The sequence below is a fragment of the Salmo salar genome, chromosome 12 (assembly GCF_965601325.2).
Source record: "Salmo salar chromosome 12, fSalSal1, whole genome shotgun sequence".
Taxonomy (NCBI): domain Eukaryota; kingdom Metazoa; phylum Chordata; class Actinopteri; order Salmoniformes; family Salmonidae; genus Salmo; species Salmo salar.
This window is the reverse complement of record NC_138302.1, coordinates 39,706,314-39,725,796: the sequence shown is the minus strand read 5'-3', so window position 1 is coordinate 39,725,796 and position 19,483 is coordinate 39,706,314. Positions and strand designations below refer to the sequence as shown.

General features: G+C 42.0%; 1 protein-coding gene and 1 long non-coding RNA gene across 2 annotated transcripts; one reads left to right on the top strand and one right to left on the bottom strand.

Annotated features, from left to right (window-relative positions):
* Positions 1-1,101: 1,101 nt before the first annotated feature.
* mtif2 (mitochondrial translational initiation factor 2) lies at positions 1,102-16,503 on the top strand. The gene is made up of 14 exons (XM_014131123.3): positions 1,102-1,240; positions 2,366-2,531; positions 4,168-4,282; positions 4,516-4,687; positions 5,046-5,206; positions 5,584-5,760; positions 7,230-7,369; positions 9,290-9,414; positions 9,730-9,934; positions 11,144-11,396; positions 11,616-11,756; positions 13,996-14,160; positions 14,904-15,044; positions 16,142-16,503. Exons 2-14 carry the CDS (start codon positions 2,373-2,375, stop codon positions 16,309-16,311), a joined length of 2,124 nt encoding a protein of 707 aa, XP_013986598.1. The 5' UTR covers positions 1,102-1,240; positions 2,366-2,372; the 3' UTR covers positions 16,312-16,503.
* LOC106564770 (uncharacterized) lies at positions 5,020-18,676 on the bottom strand. Its single transcript, XR_001319535.3, has 4 exons — positions 18,453-18,676; positions 17,790-17,922; positions 16,136-16,213; positions 5,020-5,218 (listed from the first exon to the last, which is right to left on the bottom strand). It is a non-coding gene; the product is annotated as an uncharacterized LOC106564770 (long non-coding RNA).
* Positions 18,677-19,483: the final 807 nt, after the last annotated feature.

Genomic DNA, 19,483 nt, shown 5'->3' with positions numbered 1-19,483 from the left:
CCACCCAAACTGTGACCATTTTACTCGCCCTAGCAGAGCTGGTTAGGCTGTTTTCATGTTATCCAGGAAATCTTCCACATTTTGGAAAAGTCACTGGAGTCATGACAGATTATTCTGATGACGAAGTAGTGGATGTAGGCTAACATAACCAGATTGCTGCTTTCAATGTCACTTACAGCAGGTCTTTGTGCTGAATATTTTTACTTATGAGTCACTTAACTGACAACATGGTAATTGCTTAATCATTTTTATTCAGAAAATATGTCTATGTACTGGTAGAAAAATGTACACACTCCAATCCAACTCATAAAAATATACTTTTCTGACATGTTGCAGACTGTAGTTGTAATAACACATTTGTAAAAAGTTGTATTTTTGTCTAAGTTATTTCAGAGATTGGCAGCATAACTGAAAAAAAGACGAACTGCAGACCCTTCCACTTGGATCACAACCATTTAAACCATTGACCTGACACTACCCGGAAGAGCGATACCAAAGATGATCTATATATTTTATAGATTGTCAAGATATTGGACTGTCTGCTCAAACAATGGGCATACATGTCCGCAAAGGCAGAAGGGCACCTTCTAGCCAATGGGAGGACATATAAGCACGTGAACAATTGGCGCAACTTATATAATCAGTACATTCGTAACAACCTGAACATTACGAAACTTCTATTCGATCAAATACGCCTCACTTAGCAATTACATTTCATACTGACCAAATTCGACACGCTATACAAAAAATCCCCACTTGGTCTGCTTCTCGCGCAGAAAGATTTGGGACGGAGTTAGTCCTCTCGCTTCTCCCTTTCCACCAGTCGATACCATAGAGAATGATAGAAGCCTCTAGTGTCCAAAAGCTCGAATAGCATGGGCTTTCGCCATTTTAAAGTAGTAAAACAGTTGTCAACTGGGTGGGAATTCCTATGGGTTGTATGCTCAATGACGCTGCCCATTTTTGTCAAAGACGCTCTAATAGTACAGATATAACGATGTGTCCTCTATCTATATGCGCTGCCCATGTTGTCAATGACGCTATAACAGCACATATATAACGATGAGTCCTCTATTTATCTCTATGGCCAATACACTGTCGAAATGCTTGCTGGGATACCTGTCATGGCTGCGTCCTGTGAAGGGTTGAAATGGATTTTTGATATCTCTGAACGTGTAATGCTTATGGGATTGAAAACCACATTAACAATGAGGTGAAACGGGGTAGCCTAAATCACAAGGTGAGTTCCTCGGATTTGTGTTATTGCTAGTGGGTAGCTAGCTACACAAAATCATGGCATCTAGCTAGCTAACTCCCCAAAATGACTCCAGTTAGAGTTAGCTAACGTACTATGACGTTCAGTGCAGTGAACTGTAGTGTATTGAACACTGTTGCCACAGGGTTTGACAACTATCTTTGCCGTCTCTGTTAACTGCAGTGTAACAGAACAATTTTGTACGGGCGTGGCTGAAGTGCGTCAAGGTTTGATTAGCCAGATAACCCGGTTAAAGTTTCCCATTTCCTCCGTCTTTGAAGTGGGTGCAACAACACAAGCTGTGCTAAGGTCAACCACGTCTGTTGCGTTTCAGATTCTTTTTTTGTAGTGTCTTCAGGCGTTCTATAAATCTTTGCAGCCTGACTGTAATAAAGACAACCTGGAACTCGATGTTATAATCCTAACACTATATTTTTTCAAATGTTATTTGTTCCTTGAACTAAATGGGCAAATTAGCTTCCCAGAAGATACTGACCCTAATTGTTTACACTGAGCTGCACTGTTACATTAAGACACAGTGGAGTCAGCGTGAGATATGTGTCAGAAAACATAGCTCAATGCAGGGCGGGGATATGTCACTGTACTTCAAATTTGACCTTTATCCACACTGCTCCAACGAGAAGTTTGATATACTGCACATTTTCCTGGAAAACTGCTCCTTTCGTCCTCATGTTTGTTAATAGTAGCCACTGCTGCCATTTTGGAATGACAGTGTTAGCCAGTATGCAAAGTTGATATTCATGTAATAATAAAACATTTGGGGGAAAAAAAACATTTCCAAATGACCCACATTGTAAAAGAGCCAACTTCGTGTTGATTTTTTTTTTTTTTTTGTTATACAGAAATAACAAAACGTGGTGAAAACCTACGGTTTGTAGTGCTCCCACGTAGGGAAATAGAGGCTGCGAGAAGAGCACAGTGGCTTCAGGTTTTTCGATGTAGGAAATGTGGGGACCCACAGGCCCCTTTTCATGACGTTGCTAGCAAACCGCATGGCAAATGGTAGTTGCAGAACCCTGTAGTCAGCCTACTGTACAGCACGACTGCAGATGCCAATGTGAAATGAAATAACAATTCTGTTTTCTTTAGCACTGAAATGAATCGGGCGACCTCCCTGATAAGGAGGGTGAGACTGATAACCCATACCGACCCTACACTGGTTGCAAACTACCTCCCTTTCCCTATCTTTGCTCCAGCTTGGACCCCTGCACCTCCACTGACCTGCCACCATGCCAGATTCCTTGCTACTAAGCAGGTGAGACATAGGGGCAAGTTTTGAGTTGAAGAAAAACATATTAAGACCCCTTGACTTTTTCCACATTTTGTTACTTTACAGCCTTATTCTAAAATGTATATTGTTTCCTCATCATTCTACACACAACCCACAATTAAAGCGAAAAATAGGTTTTGAGGAATGTTTATAAAAACAGAAATACCTTATTTACATAAGTATTCAGACCCTTTGCTATGACACTTGGAATTGAGCTCAGGTGCATCCTGTTTTCATAGATCATCCTTGAGATGTTTCTACAACTTGGTTGGAGTCCACCTGTGGTAAATTCGATTGATTGGACATGATTTGGAAAGGTACAGACCTGTCTATACAAGGTCCCACAGTTGATAGTGCATGTCAGAGCAAAACCAAGCCATGAGGTTGAAGGAATTGCCGTAGAGCTCCGAGACAGGATTGTGTCAAGGCACAGATCTATGGAGGGGTACCAAAAAATGTCTGCAGCATTGAAGGTCCCCAAGAACACAGTGGCCTCCATCATTCTTAAATGGAAGAAGTTCGGAACCACCAAGACTCTTCCTAGAGCTGGTCGCCTGGCCAAACAGCAATCGGGGGAGAAGGGTCTTGGTCAGGGAGGTGACCAAGAACCCAATGGTCACTGACAGAGCTCCAGAGTTCCTCTGTGGAGATGGGAGAACCTTCCAGAAGGACAACCAACTCTGCAGCACTCCACCAACCAGGCCTTTGGTAGAGTGGCCAGACGGAAGCCACTCCTGAGTAAAAGGCGTATGACAGCCCGGTTGGTTTGCCAAAAGGACTCTGACCATGAGAAATAATATTCTCTGGTCTGATGAAACCAAGATTGAATTCTTTGGCCTGAATGCCAAGCGTCACGTCTGGAGGAAACCTGGCACCATCCCTACGGTGAAGCATGGTGGTGGCAGCATCGTACTGCGGGGATGTTTTTCAGTGGCAAGGACTGGGAGACTAGTCAGGATCGATGGAAAGATGAACAGAGCAAAGTACAGAGAGGTCCTTGATGAAAACCTGCTCAGGACCTTGGAAGGTGAAGCTTTGCCCCAGTCTAACAGGACAACAACCCTAAGCACAAAGCCAAGACAATGCAGGAGTGGCTCCGGGACAAGTCTCTGAATGTCCTTTAATTGCCCAGCCAGAACCCGGACTTCAACCCGATCTAACATCTCTGGAGAGACCTGAAAGTAGCTGAGCAGTGACGCTCCCTATCCAACCTGACCGGGTTTGAGAGGATCTGTAGAGAAGAAGGGGAGAAATTCCCCAAGTAAAGGTGTGCCAGGCTTGTAGCGTCATACCCAAGAAGACTCAAGGCTGTAATTGCTGCTGAAGGGTTTTCAACAAAGTACTGAGTAAAGGGTCTGAATACTTCTGTTAATGTAATATTTAAGTGTGTGGATTGTTTTTTTACCCTCATCAATCAACTTTAGAATAAGACTGTCACGTAACAAAATGTGGAAAAAGTCAAGGGGTCTGAATACTTTCCTAATGCACTTTAAATGCAAATGATAAGAAATGTAATAGGCCTTGATCTCTATTGAAAATAGAGATCATGTGGTCTGCGGTGGTTTAGTGGTCCTTATGCTTTTAGAGCCATTAGCATTTTCTTTCATGTCTTTTTTTCTAGGGTAAAGGCCATGGTAAAGTTCAGAAAGTCAAACCCAAGCAGGACAAACAAGAAGTAGAAATAAAGCAGAAGATGACTGTGTCTGCACTGGCTCAAGCTATGAACAAAGACTTTGGTAAGGCTGATTAATTAAATGTATAGTCATTAAATAGTCTTTAAAGTCATTATTTATTTTACTGAGTTATGGTATGAAGTATTGAGTGTGTTACAAGATGATTAAACTTGTCCAATAAGAAACGCTTGTTATCGTTTTCCATTCCAAAACGTTTCGCTACGGTGTACACTAATGAATACAATCCAGGTCTGATGTGTAGTACTGATTTGAACAGCGTACCATTTATTCCATAGATCATGTCTTTGAGGCTCTGCTCAACACCTCAGTGGACCTGGATTCCCTAGAGCCCCATTCTGTTCTGGAGGAGCAGTGGATCAAGGAGGTTGTGAAGAGGTCTGGGATGAAGTACAAGTGGGCCAAGCTGGTGGAGTCCAAAGAGCGTGAGAACAAAGACACTCAGAGAAGGTAGAAGACCTGTCTTGTCGGCTGATTGTTAGAAGGGTGGTTAAGAGTATTTTGGTTGACAGAGGCCCCGACACCATCAGCAAGATGTTGGACATTTTAAAACAAAACCCCTTGAGAATTGGTTGTTGGCCGTCTGTAGGCGTTAGGGTAGAAAGGGCTCAGTACCATCCAGGTACTGACATTCCCATTCAAGCTCAAACCTGGATAAAACCCAAGTTATACCACCTGAATATTCACTTTTTTAAAAACATTTTATTATATATATATATATATATATATTTTTTTTTTTCTTCACATGAATGAACATTCAAAATAGAAACAGAAGTTGAATCTGAATGTAAATCAATGTTTATTCTAGAGCTCCACCAGATCCGGCCGTCCTGGTGTCTCGTCCTCCTGTCGTCACCATAATGGGCCACGTAGATCACGGAAAGACCACTCTGCTGGACAGCCTTAGGAAGAGCCAGGTGGCTGCGGGGGAAGCAGGGGGCATCACCCAGCACATTGGGGCCTTCCTGGGTAGGGAAACACCTAGACTCCACAAGAAGTGTTGTTTTTTTAGTGGAATGTTTAGTGATCATAAAACTAGCTGCTAGTAGTAGTGAATTTTACAGAATCTAGCTGAATGAATCAAGGGAATCATATTAATATTGTATGAAAATGTTGATTAACACCGGCAGCTCCCCTCAGACCTGTCCCCCATATCCACTCTTTGCTTGAGGCTTGAGACCACCTGTCAATGCAGATCATTGAAAGGCTAAACTGTAAAAGTTCTTTCTCAACCTGGTGCTATGATGCCTCATAGCAATACATATTTTGAATATACCAAATTTCTCGGTGAGGTTAGATTTATCTTCACAGATTTCAGAAGATTCCATCCTGATTTCTCTCTGCAGTTCAACTTCCTTCGGGAGAAAAGATCACGTTCTTGGACACCCCAGGGCACGCAGCCTTCTCTGCCATGAGGGCCCGTGGAGCTTTGGCCACAGACATTGTCATCCTGGTTGTTGCTGCAGATGACGGGGTCATGAAGCAGACGATTGAATCCATCCTACATGCCAAAAAAGCCCAAGGTACTGCCATTTCATGTTGGTATTTCTCTGCGACTATAACACATTTTGGGCGACATATTTTTTATAGATTAAATAACCCTAACTGTAACTTGATGGCATTAAATCCTAACTGCAGCTGGCGATAGCATCATGTACAACACATATTCCTGCTGTTCACTTTAAATCTATATACACTGAACAAAAATATAACCGCAACATGTAAAGTTTGACCCATGTTTCATGAGCTGAAATAAAAGATCCCAAAAATTTTCCATACGCACAAAAAACATTTCTCTCAACTTTTGTACACAATTGTGTTTACATCCCTGTTAGTGAGCTCCTTTGCCAAGATATTCCATCCACCTGACAGGTGTGGCATATCAAGACGCTGATTACACAGGTGCACCTTGTGCTGGGGACAATAAAAGACCACTCTGAAATGTGCCGTTTTGTCACACAACAACAATGTTACAGATGTCTCAAATTTTAAGGGTACGTGCAATTGGCATGCTGACTGCAGGAATGTCCACCAGAGCTGTTACCAGATAATTGAATGTGCATTTCTCTACCATAATGTCGTTTTAGAGAATTTGGCAGTACGTCTGACCGGCCTCACAACCACAGACCACGTGTATGGCTTCGTGTGGGCGACGTCAACGTTGTGAATATAGTGCCCCATGGTGGGGTTATGGTATGGGCAGGCATAAGCTACGGACAATGAATACAATTGCATTTTATCGATGGCAATTTGAATGCACAGAGATACCGTGGCGATGTCCTGAGGCCCATTGTCGTCCCATTCATTCGCTACCATTACCTCATGTTTCAGTATGATAATGCACAGTCCCGTGTTGTAAGGATCTGTACACAATTCCTGGAAGCTGAAAATGTCCCAGTTCTTCCATGGCCTGCATACTCACCAGACATATCACCCGTTGAGCATGTTTGGGATGCTCTTGATCAACGTGTACGATGGCGCGTTCCACTTCCCGCCAATATCCAGCAACTTCGCACAGCCATTGAAGAGGAGTGGGACAATATTCCACTGGCCACAATCAACAGCCTGATCAGCTCTATGCAAAGGTGTCGTGCTGCATGAGGCAAATGGTGGTCACACCAGATACTGACTTGTTTTCTGATCCACGCCCCTACTTTCTTTTTTTAGGTATCTGTGACCAACAGATGCATGTCTGTATTCACAGTTATGTAAAATCCATAGATTAGGACCTAATGAATTTCAATTGACTAATTTCCTTATATGAACTGTAACTCAGTAAAATCTTTGAAATTGTTGCATATTTTGTTTTTTATATTTTTGTTCAGTATAAATCATCACTGCCTTTTCATGGCTAACGAGACGTTTCAAGAGATATGACATTGTTGATCTGAACAAGGCTCCCAATGAGCTCATTTAATGACCGTTCATTATTGTATGCCTTTTATGTACCTGAATAGTAAAATTGGTGGGGGTGGGGTTGGTGTATCTGCAGTGCCAATCATTGTGGCAGTGAACAAGTGTGACAAGCATCAAGCTGACCCAGCGCGTGTGAAGCAGGAACTACTATCCCATGATGTGGTATGCGAGGAGTATGGAGGAGAGGTTCAGGCTATCCACGTTTCTGCCCTGAAGGTGAGTTCCTCATCCGTAGGAAGGTTGTTTACTTTTTTAATATATCATTGAACATATACTGCTCAAAAAAATAAAGGGAACACTTAAACAACACATCCTAGATCTGAATGAAAGAAATAATCTTATTAAATACTTTTTTCTTTACATAGTTGAATGTGCTGACAACAAAATCACACAAAAAGAATCAATGAAAATCCAATTTATCAACCCATGGAGGTCTGGATTTGGAGTCACACTCAAAATTAAAGTGGAAAACCACACTACAGGCTGATCCAACTTTGATGTAATGTCCTTAAAACAAGTCTAAATGAGGCTCAGTAGTGTGTGTGGCCTCCACGTGCCTGTATGACCTCTCTACAACGCCTGGGCATGCTCCTGCTGAGGTGGCGGACGATCTCCTGAGGGATCTCCTCCCAGACCTGGACTAAAGCATCCGCCAACTCCTGGACAGTCTGTGGTGCAACGTGGCGTTGGTGGATGGAGCGAGACATGATGTCCCAGATGTGCTCAATTGGATTCAGGTCTGGGGAACGGGCGGGCCAGTCCATAGCATCAATGCCTTCCTCTTGCAGGAACTGCTGACACACTCCAGCCACATGAGGTCTAGCATTGTCTTGCATTAGGAGGAACCCAGGGCCAACCGCACCAGCATATGGTCTCACAAGGGGTCTGAGGATCTCATCTCGGTACCTAATGGCAGTCAGGCTACCTCTGGCGAGCACATGGAGGGCTGTGCGGCCCCCCAAAGAAATGCCACCCCACACCATGACTGACCCACCGCCAAACCGGTCATGCTGGAGCATGTTGCAGGCAGCAGAACGTTCTCCACGGCGTCTCCAGACTCTGTCACGTCTGTCACGTGCTCAGTGTGAACCTGCTTTCATTTGTGAAGAGCACAGGGCGCCAGTGGCGAATTTGCCAATTTTGGTGTTCTCTGGCAAATGCCAAACGTCCTGCACGGTGTTGGGCTGTAAGCACAACCCCCACCTGTGGACGTCGGGCCCTCATACCACCCTCATGGAGTCTGTTTCTGACCGTTTGAGCAGACACATGCACATTTGTGGCCTGCTGGAGGTCATTTTGCAGGGCTCTGGCAGTGCTCCTCCTGCTCCTCCTTGCACAAAGGCGGCGGTAGCGGTCCTGCTGCTGGGTTGTTGCCCTCCTACGGCCTCCTCCACATCTCCTGATGTACTGGCCTGTCTCCTGGTAGCGTCTCCATGCTCTGGACATTACGCTGACAGACACAGCAAACCTTCTTGCCACAGCTTGCATTGATGTGCCATCCTGGATGAGCTGCACTACCTGAGCCACTTGTGTGAGTTGTAGACTCCGTCTCATGCTACCACTAGAGTGAAAGCACCGCCAGCATTCAAAAGTGACCAAAACATCAGCCAGGAAGCATAGGAACTGAGAAGTGGTCTGTGGTCCCCACCTGCAGAACCACTCCTTTATTGGGGGTGTCTTGCTAATTGCCTATAATTTCCACTTGGAGTTACATTGTGTTGTTTAAGTGTTCCCTTTATTTTTTTGAGCAGTGTATAAAATGGACTCATTTCCATTCTCATTTATTACAGCAGACCAGGTGGGAAACAAAATGTCAGACATTTAGCAAGCCTAATGTGTGTGTGTATATGCATAAGTTTGTTTGTTAATTGGATTCTGCCCCTTGTTTCATCTTGGGGGTTGGGACAGTCTCACAAACATGGCCCAGCCTTAATACAAGCACTACTGCCCACTTAAGTCGTTCCTGTAATGTGCTTATTATGCATTTATCACTGTCTGTTTTTGTCCCTCAATAGTTGTCTAAATGTGGATAAAATTGTATGGATAAAAACTGTCTTGCCCCAGCCTAATTCACCTATTTGTGCAAGTCAGGGCATAATGCCAAAGCCATTAAAGAACAACAATATGATTCCATAGGGGGACAATCTTCTGGAGCTGGCAGAGGCCACAGTGACCCTGGCAGAGGTGATGGAGCTGAAGGGTGACCCGACAGGCCTAGTGGAGGGCACCATTATCGAGAGCCGCTCGGATAAGGGCAAGGGGTGGGTCTCCCCATGGCACAGCCACGGATGAGAGCATGAGCTTAGCATTTGGTTGTTGGAATGGTTGCACCAAGCCTTCTAGCTTGATTTAATCTGGTTACAAAACTGCCAAGATTCACACAAAATCACAACCTAAAAGCATTATATTGTCAAATGCATATAGTCCATTACAATTTGAGTGAAATGATTGGAGTAACGGAAATTAAAAATAGCTTTAGTAAACATTTAAAATGTTTAAACTATTTTTAAATTAATGTCAGTTCAGTAAGATGCTGCTTACAAATTAATTTGTACAAATTATTTCCTGTTTTGCAGGCCAGTTACGACAGCAATTGTCCAGCGAGGCACGTTAAAAAAGGGCTGCACTTTGGTTGCGGGGAAGACATGGGCCAAGGTGCGCTTCTTGTTTGACGAGAACAACTGCACAGTGAAGGAAGCTGGGCCGAGCACTGCTGTGGAGATAGTGGGGTGGAAGGAGCTCCCCTCTGCCGGCGAGGAGATCCTGGAAGTAGAGTCTGAGGTAATCTCTCCTGGACAGAAATAACATAAATGTAACGTCTGTCCTAGGACAGTGAGATTAGGAACAATTCTTCCGGTGCACCAATTTACGGTGTACCTTATCCAGTAGTCAGCGTTTCAGCAAGATTTTGGTTGTGGGTTGCCGAGATTAAGTCTGAAGTGACAAATATTGCATTATTAGAAGAGTAGAGGAATTCTAAAGCCTGTGTGATTCAGCCAACTCCGAATTTGGTAGTCATACAACCCAGCCTCAAAGCAATAGCTGGATGTTTTATTTATTTATGAGAATAAGGAGTAGTACAGCTGGAATAGGCCTTATCTGATTCATTAATTGCCTTCAGCCACGATCCAATACCATGCATTGTTGACGTGTCACGTATGCAGCTAGCCAAGTCAATCCTTGTGTTGACTACTCCCACTTCAATTTGCAGTGAAGACTGTTTAATAACGCTAATGTCAGTTATAAAACGGCTTGTTTGGATCCTGGATGCTGATTGGGCAAGCAGCGTTCCATGCCGCGCTGTATTGGCCGTCACAGGTGCACTATAGATGCACACGGCGAGGCGTGGCTTAGTGTGACCACGCCCCAGAGCAGAGTACTCCCATGTAATTAGCCTAACTTTGGCGTCAACCTAAGCAAACTACTGACACTTTTTGGTAGTTTCAATAAATGTTTTCAGCAGCGTCACTTGTCATTATTAACATAATTCGCTGTCACAACAAGTGGTTTGCGTGATACTTATTCTGCCATCTGCGTTACCCGACCTGCTAACACTGACAGTAAAGCTGTCACGTTATACTTGCGTCACTGTTTGTTTACCCCTAGCTTTTTCACTGGTTAGCTGGCTGGCTAGCGAGAGAAGTTAATCTCAATCTATTTTTACTTGTTTTAGATATGCCAAATAACTACTTCCAGTCTTTTTGCCTTATTCAGTGCATTCAACTAAGTTTAGTTTATCACCGTGTAGTGTTGATGTTCCCTCTGCACACAGCAGCATAAAACATGAGGCTAGTCATCATACACTGATAAAATATTGTCTTTCCTTACTTATTACTGGTAATGCCCCAATTCAGACTTACAAGTTTTGCATGCATATCTCAGACCATAGTCACTTTTGAGCTCTGAGTTATGTTTTTGTCTCGTCTGTTAATATCTGTTGTGTGACACCATATTACCCCATTCTATCGATCTTTATCCACTCAACTATAGAAAAGAGCAAGGGAGGTGGTGGACTGGCGGTGCTACCAGGAGGAACAGGACAAACTGAAGGAGGACATGCAAGCCATTGAGGTAAAGCAACGGGAGCACCACGAGAGCTACAAGAAGGAGCGAGAGCCCCTGGCCCACCTCAGCTGGAGGCAAAGGAAGTCTGCTCTGTACAAGGCCAACAAAAAGCTCATGGCCATGCGGCCCAGCGAGAAGTTGGAGTCCCAGGAGCTCTCCCTACCACTCATTGTCAAAGGTGACTAGATCAATTAATTCATCTGAATAACTCAATGACATGGCTAGACAATTCAATTACAGAACAGAGTAGAAATACTCCTAATGAAAATCATATTTCAATATTTATATTAAATAAATCTTGAAATAACTAAATTAATCACAAAATATTAAAATAAGGCCATTAATAATATAATAAAGCATATGCCATTTCATAACGACTTATCGTTTGTCACTGCAGGTGATGTGGATGGCTCTGTCGAGGCCATCCTGAACATCTTGGAGAGCTACGATGCGCATAACCAGTGCCAGATGGAGGTGGTCCACTTTGGCATCGGAGATGTTTCCGAGAACGATCTCAACCTGGCCGAGACCTTCTCAGGTGCATCCTCTACACACACCATGTCACACCATGTCATTGAAAAGGAAGATGTTTGGTCTCAATTGAAGGCTAAAATGCCAGCATCACTACTGTAGTTAGAATGCCCCATGAGTACATTCTAACTGTCTAAGCATTATTATCCAATACTCAACTTAAAACACATCTAGTTTACTTTCACGTCAACAAACTTTCTTTGTAATGATTTTAACCCTTTACACTCATGGGAATTGGCCTATATGGATAGGGCTAAATGGAAGTGTTTCTTACAGAATACATTTGAACGGTATAAGCATGATAGCAATTGAAAGGGAACAGTTTGGTGATTATGGGGAAATTATTAGACCAAAGTTTAGGATGTAATAATTCACCTGACAAAAGACTGAATCCAAACATTACACTGTTGATTGTATTTTACATTTACTGTACTTTTCACAGCATTAGCCAATAACGAAATCTGAAAATACTCTGGATACATTCAGTAACATAATAAGAATATTAATTAAAATGGTGGAGTAGGTGCAACATAAGACAATAAAAATGACAAAGGTTAGAGTGAGAGGACTAACTGGTGTCTCCGACGTGACCACACACTTGACCAAAGTGTGCACAGTTCCTAAGTAATTTCAATGCACTTCCATGACTCGAGTCCAACTATAAGGTGCTTTTTTTGAGCTCTCCTAGCTGTGCCGTTGAAGATCTAGAGCAAGCATACTTGTTTTGTTTGGAACACAACCCTGCATCCCCGCCATCACACAATTACTGTTTACACAATCCAAAAACTGACCATTTTTAAATCGCCGAAAGCAAACATGACTAGCCAAGGTATTAAATACGATCTTAGTGTTAGACTTTCACAAGGCAGTTCAGAGAAACATAACCTACTGTAAATTCCGGACTATAAGCAGCAACTTTTTTCCCAGTTTTTGAACCTCGCGGCTTAAACAATGACGCGGCTAATATATGGATTTTTCCCACTTTCAATTTTTTTCCCCCAAAAAAACACATTCTGTGACGTGCTCAGTTTTTTGGCGGCATGAAGCTTTCATTAGACCAATGAAATTGCCAAACGGGTTAAGGTCAAACAACTTTTTTGTTTACTGTTTAGATTAAATCGAGCGCTCTCAAACTTCCCATCATTCTGATTACGGTAGTCATTTTGTCACCCTCATCATGGCAAAGACACGGAGAAATGCATATGATGCAGCTTTCAAGTTGAAGGCAATTGATCTGGCTGTTGGAAAAGGAAATAGAGCTGCTGCACGGGAGCTTGGTCTTAATGAGTCGATGATAAGACGTTGGAAACAGCAGCGTGAGGAATTGACTCAGTGCAAAAAGACAACTAAAGCTTACTGCTAATTTTTTATTTTATGTTACAAGCCGTGTTTCGTTAAAGCCTATTTATTTTTGTTACAAGCCGTGTTTCATTAAAGCCTGTGTAAAGTTCATTTGTTTCAATGTACCGGTAGGCACCTGCGGCTTATAGACATGTGCAGCTTATTTATGTTCAAAATAATATATATTTTTTGTAATTATATTCAGGTGCGCTTATTAGTCTGGAAATTACGGTAATTTTGGTGAGCGTAGAAAGGAGTCATGAGTGCGTGTGTGTTCCGCAGCATATTTTCTTCACAAAAGACAAACAGGCTCATTCTGTTCAGAACAACCCAGGGTATGACGCCATGTATTCTAACTACATCAAACATGGTGATCATAAATATATATGACATGAGTTTTATGATATGGAAATGTGAAGTGCACTTTTGGACTCCATTGGAGGGATGGGGGCAACTTCTTGTCACGTGCAGTGCTCATGTTCAGAATGGCTGTCAGTCGAAACCAATACAGTGCTGTGAAGCCTGAGCTCTGACGTCATTTATAATATTTTACTGTACAGCCACTGTGTTCCAATTTAGGCGCTTCTCACTGCCCAAATGTGCCATTTTTCAACCCGTCTACGGGTACAAGTTTAAAGGGCTATGTTTTAACCAGTTAAATATAATCTAAATATTATTTCCCTCACATTCCATTGTTTAATATCCATTCAAGCATGTGCTCTTGTATCCCCTCGATCTGTCTGCTTACCTGTTATAAGTGTTTTATTATATCCCCTATATTTACACTTTTGAAAATGAAAAATGTCTTATTAGTAAACTAATGTTTTAAGACCTTTTTTTATTTTATGTTTCCAAATGTTTTGTTTATTGTTATAGTAACACTTGCTATTTCTTCCCATGACCAGGCACCATATACGGCTTCAATGTGGGTGTCAATAAGTCCGTTCAGCAGATGGCCACTAAGAAAGGCATCATACTAAAGATGCACAAAGTTATCTACAAACTCATCGACGACCTAAAGGACGAGCTGAGCAGTAAACTCCCTCCTTCTGTAAAGGAGAATGTGATCGGTGTGTGTGGTATTTTAATTTAATAAATCAGGATAGTCAACACAGGGAATTGTTACCGAGTGTTCTTGGGAGTCCTGGGATACATCGAATCAATAAACGTACACCTGACAGCAATTGTCAAAAATGACATACTGTAGTGGTGAAATAAATTGGCACCTTTGCAATGGAGCAGAATATTCCGTTCTCTTTCAAAACATGTTATATGGCTATTTTTACTGTGTAGGCACCTGCAATTTACACAGATGAGGTAAATTATACCGTTTACAAGAATCACTTAAGTCTCCAACAAGATTAATTTGAATTCTGAGTAATTCAGTTCAGGACATTTTTTTCTTCTTTGAATTGAAAAACACTTTCTGTAACTTTTTGGGGATCCTATGCAGTTGTAAATCAAACACATACACGTGGGAACACAAAGTTTTCCCCATTTCAACTTATTTTAGAAGAAATAGTGAATCATGCAAGGATGTCTATTTGACCGCAATCAAAAATGTATTCCTGTATATCGGTAGTGTTAGTTGCTTTGTTTGCTGGTTTGCATGCTGTTGAAAAACACTGGATAACTGTCTTTTCTCTAAACTGGGAATAGACTGTGCTAGAAACCCTAATGTATTGTTTGCATCTCACACAGATTGGGTTACTGTTTTGAATCTCAGTTGTGTAGCGGAGGGGTTAGGTACAGCAGAAGACCAATTTCCATCTCGTATGGATTAAAAGTATTTCTCTTTGTCTTCTCTTTTCAGGAGAGGCATCTGTCCTGGCCATGTTTGACGTGACTGTTGGGAAGAAGAAGGTGCCCGTCGCCGGCTGTAGAGTTCAGAAGGGTCAGCTAGATAGAAAGATGAAGTTCCGACTGGTCCGAGGCCGAGACGTCATCTGGGAGGGTAAGCAAGATGGTGTGAAGACCTACTACCATGCCGAATAGCTAAAGGGCATGTCACTCATCAGGGATCCTTACTGAGGTTCAATATCTAGCTGATACTTTTAAATACATTTTAAAAAAGGAGATGCCAACACCTCCGGTTCCATGGTTGCCATGGCACTGTAGCCTAGGCAGAGAGCTCTGTAAATATTGTACATATGTTTATTATTGAATTTTTTTGTGTGTGCGTTTTGTAATGTATTTGGGGGGGATTTGGCTGCTCTAGGGTTTGATCACTATATCCTGTGGACTCTCAGACTTGCAGGATTGTGATGAAAAGTCAATATTTGGGCTTGCTGTTTGGATTAAAATAATGTGACTTTTTGTTTAATCTGTTTGGAAGTATTACACCAAGGATTGCATGCTGTGTCCAGAGGTAGCTGAGGAAGTTCAGGGAATGCGCCTAACCACTGCCAAGATGTGGCTTTTCATGCATTTTTCAGACCTAATACTTTGTCTCCATTTCTATTTTTTGTCTGTTTTACTTTTTATGCGCTTTGAGATTCTTTGTAAAGCACTATACAAGTTCCAAAATATATTAATTATTATTAGATCTGTAACCCAAGTATGCCTAGTAGGCTAGGTCTACTGTGTAGCTTATGTTTGTACATTTTTTGAGCCATTTATTTAAGAGGACCACTGGTAATACGTTCTTTTGTGTCATGCTCGATTTTAAAATCATTATCCACGTGTGGTTGTATTGTGTTTTAAATGATCAAATCTATCTAACCTTTTCCTTTATGAAATAGGATTTTATCTAAATGAGCACCTCATTCCATAGAAGCCTTTTAGGAGCGTCTGCATATCTAAACTATACATTCAAATACATATATGTATGTATAATGCTGTATTTACTATCAATACTCCATACTGGTAATTAGTCAAACCGGTTGCTTAGTGTATACAGATAATGTCGTGATAAACCTATGGCTTATTTTGTATGTACTCTGACGACGGGTCACCCTTATTCTTGAGTCAGTCAAAAATACATTTGGTGAAAGTTGGTTTCTTATTCTTGATTGAGTGAAAACTGTGTGTGGTGTCTTGTATTACCTGCAGGCTCCTTGACAGCACTGAAGCACCACAAAGATGATGTCCAGATGGTGAAGACAGGGATGGAGTGTGGCCTCTCTGTGGATCAGGACATCGAGTTTAGACCGGGAGATGAAATAGTGTGCTACGAAGAGACTGAGACTAGGCAAACAATTTCCTGGGATCCAGGATTTTAGGACGTGCTATGGATATTGGCCTCATCAGGTGAAAAATCCATGATCTGAATTGAAGGAGTATTATTTATGCTAGAGACGGTTGAGCATTCCAAGACTTTGCATTTACATGTAAAATTGTGAATGTCATGACTAATTGAATTTGAGGTGTTGTACTGACTGCTCTGCTTGATGTAATAAAATTCTTTCTAGTAAGATTTTATTTTTTTCAAGTGATATGACAGTACTCGTATCTGTTCCAGCAGCGGCTTTATTTGTGTTCTACAAATGGACAGATTTTCTTTGCTTTGGGCTCACTGATTTTGAGTTCATATTCTATAAGAGGAACAGGAGCTCAAGCAGTGGAAAATGAGGTGCTGGTACTCAGCTCCAGTGAGCTCCTGCTCAAGTCAAGCACATCATTTTCCAAGAGACAAGTGTAAATCTGTATTACAATACTTTTTTTTAAATTAATAATGTGCATATCATTTTCAAGGTAATAAATATGCTGTTATGTTGAAAAGTTATGCACACACTACATGTAGCAGGGCCTCACTCCAATCCCATCTCTCAGCTGTCTGTGCATTGCCCTGATGCCTTTAGTTTCTGGCCAGTTTTTTTAGCTCCTAAAAAAATTCACAACTGTAGTCAAAATGGGCCAGCATCCGCGTGGAACGCTTTCGACACTTTGTAGAGTCCATGCCCTTGTATAAAAAATCTGCAGCAGATTGGCTAGTGAAACGCACACTCGGCACTCTGATTACACCAGCAAGCTGTCAATCAACACAGGTCGGGTGAGCTAGCGAAGAGATTGCTGATTTGCTGTACAGCTATAGGATCGGGTGCAGCGCAAACTTCAAATTGTAGGAAGAGGGGATTGCCATAAATAAATATGCAGGTCCAAAAATTGGTCCCGGCGGGAGAGCAGGACACTGCTAGTTTAGCCAGCTAGTCTTAAGGAGTACTCCGTGTCCGTCGCTCCCGCCTGTCAGGAACGGTTTTCTCATGAACACAGCAGGCAGGAGCGACACTGTGTGTTAGCAAGCTAGCACATGATGTCGCTAGCTAGTTAGTTTTCTAGCACAAAGTGTTGCCCCAGCCTCCCACCTGCTGTGCTAGCGTAAGGAGGGGATGACTCATAGACAGTGTTCTTCGCCCCCCTGTCTGTTGGGCACTCTTTTCCCACAGTTCTGTTAACGACGGTGAGGGCAGGCGGGAGCGAAGGACACTGTCTACCGGTATCATTCTTGCGAGCTAGCAGGAGCGACTCTGGTAGGTGGGGACGAAACAATTCAGATAATACTTTTATTGTCCGTTTGACCCACATTCAAAAGCGTCACACAAGCATGATCCAAAGATTAGGCAGAGACTCATTTAAAGTATAATAGTTGGGCCAAATTGAATCTCAAAATGTCATGGATGAGGAGGACAAGAGATCCCTTACCATTAAGGCCTGGCTGGAAAACTGTCAGTCCCTCAGATTTTTGAATGAGGAATCTTACCTTATTAGTTGTGGCCAGAGGGATGCCTGGGTCTTAGCTGAGTGAAAAGGGTCAAGAGGTCAGGTTGCTCATCTGGGTCACGGCACAAAATGTTGTTCACACTCATATTCGTCCTGTGACCTTGAAGGCTGAGCTGCAAATTAAGATATTGCATTATTACAGTTATATCTGAAAGCTACTAATAACAAATTACCATTCACCATACTGTCAACACTCATTAAATGTGACCTTAACTGATAGACCCTGTCTTTGTTACTTTGTTAGTCTCCATATCTGTTTCCTTCAACTCAGATCCTTCTACTCTTTTCAATAGGAAAGCCCTCTCAATCACTACTGCTAATACACATAGATCACTTTCAAATAATGTTCTGCTTTTACCCCTATTGTACCAAGAGCTACAAACAAACAAAACATGATCATTTCTGTTCACCTGGATGCCACTGTCCCCTTTTCCCCTTTTACTTTCTCCTTATTGGAAGTCATTGTCTGTATTTTACTCTACCCTAACAATGTTACTGTATATATTTATGACCAATTTCACTTTATTCTTCACACTCATTGAAAGTCTAATATTTTGAGATTAATACTGTATGTAATGCACACAAATTCAAAAATACATCAGCCAATTCAGAAGAGGAGAGAGAAACCTTTGAGGGAGCTTACTTTTTAAGGTAGCTCTTGAGACCAGAAGCAAGGATGGAATAGTCAGGAATTCACTGACGACAGTAACCTGCCGTTCCCAAAAATGCTCTCATTTGGCGGGTTATAGTTGTATTTCTTTTATTTAACCTTTATTTAATTAGGCAAGTTAAATAAAATATAGGACAAAACACACCACTACATAAAGAGACCTAAGACGACAACATAGCATGGCAGCAACACATGACAACACAGCATGGTAACAACACAACATGGTAGTAGCACAAAACAGGGTACAAACCAGGGGCGGAATTCCCGGGGGGGACACGACCCCCCCATCCTGGGAAAAATATGATTTGTCCCCCCCAATATATCGCTGAAACATAACTATGTAATTTAAATAATATTAATAATACGCAATGAAAGCAATTGTGCTGATTATAGACACTTAATAGCGCGTTTTTAAGTTTCAAAAGATTGCGACACCCCCACCCTTTGCCTCACAATGGTTTGATCCACTACCAGTTCCTTAGCTTGCTAGGTAACGTAGAGGTCGTATCTACTGTCTGAAAGGCACTCAATGCACGTAACTGACGTGAGGTTAATCCAGTCAATCGCGCATGCAGAGCTAGCGCGCAAATATTAACTATTTTAAGCTAGCTAGTACCTATTCCATTTATGTGGCCTCGTCAAAGATGGAATCTTTGCTATCGTCAATTTATTCCGAGATCAGCATGCAGATGATGTAAATTAGTGCTTCAAAGTCCCTGTGATAAGGTTAGCGATAAACTGAAATCCAAACTGAACAGAACTACACTCTCTTCTAATTTAGCTTTTGCAACGAGACCATTAAATATATTTAAGACAATGGTCTTAAATATATTTAATGGTCTCTTTGCAAAAGCTAAATTGTCGCAAGGGAACTTTTATTTATTTATTTTATTTCAACTTTATTTAACCCGGGTAAAAAAGATTATAGCAAACACCACTGAAACGGAATTGGTGCTCGCTAGCTTTGCAAATTCAGCTATTGTTGGAAGCCAGCCAATATGAAA

Excerpts from the sequence above, each read along its gene's own strand:
- mtif2 (XM_014131123.3), top strand. The coding sequence starts at position 2,373 with ATGAATCGGGCGACCTCCCTGATAAGGAGGGTGAGACTGATAACCCAT. Across the intron at positions 4,688-5,045 it reads AACAAAGACACTCAGAGAAG|AGCTCCACCAGATCCGGCCG; the intron begins GTAGAAGACCTG and ends TGTTTATTCTAG. Across the intron at positions 5,207-5,583 it reads GCACATTGGGGCCTTCCTGG|TTCAACTTCCTTCGGGAGAA; the intron begins GTAGGGAAACAC and ends TTCTCTCTGCAG.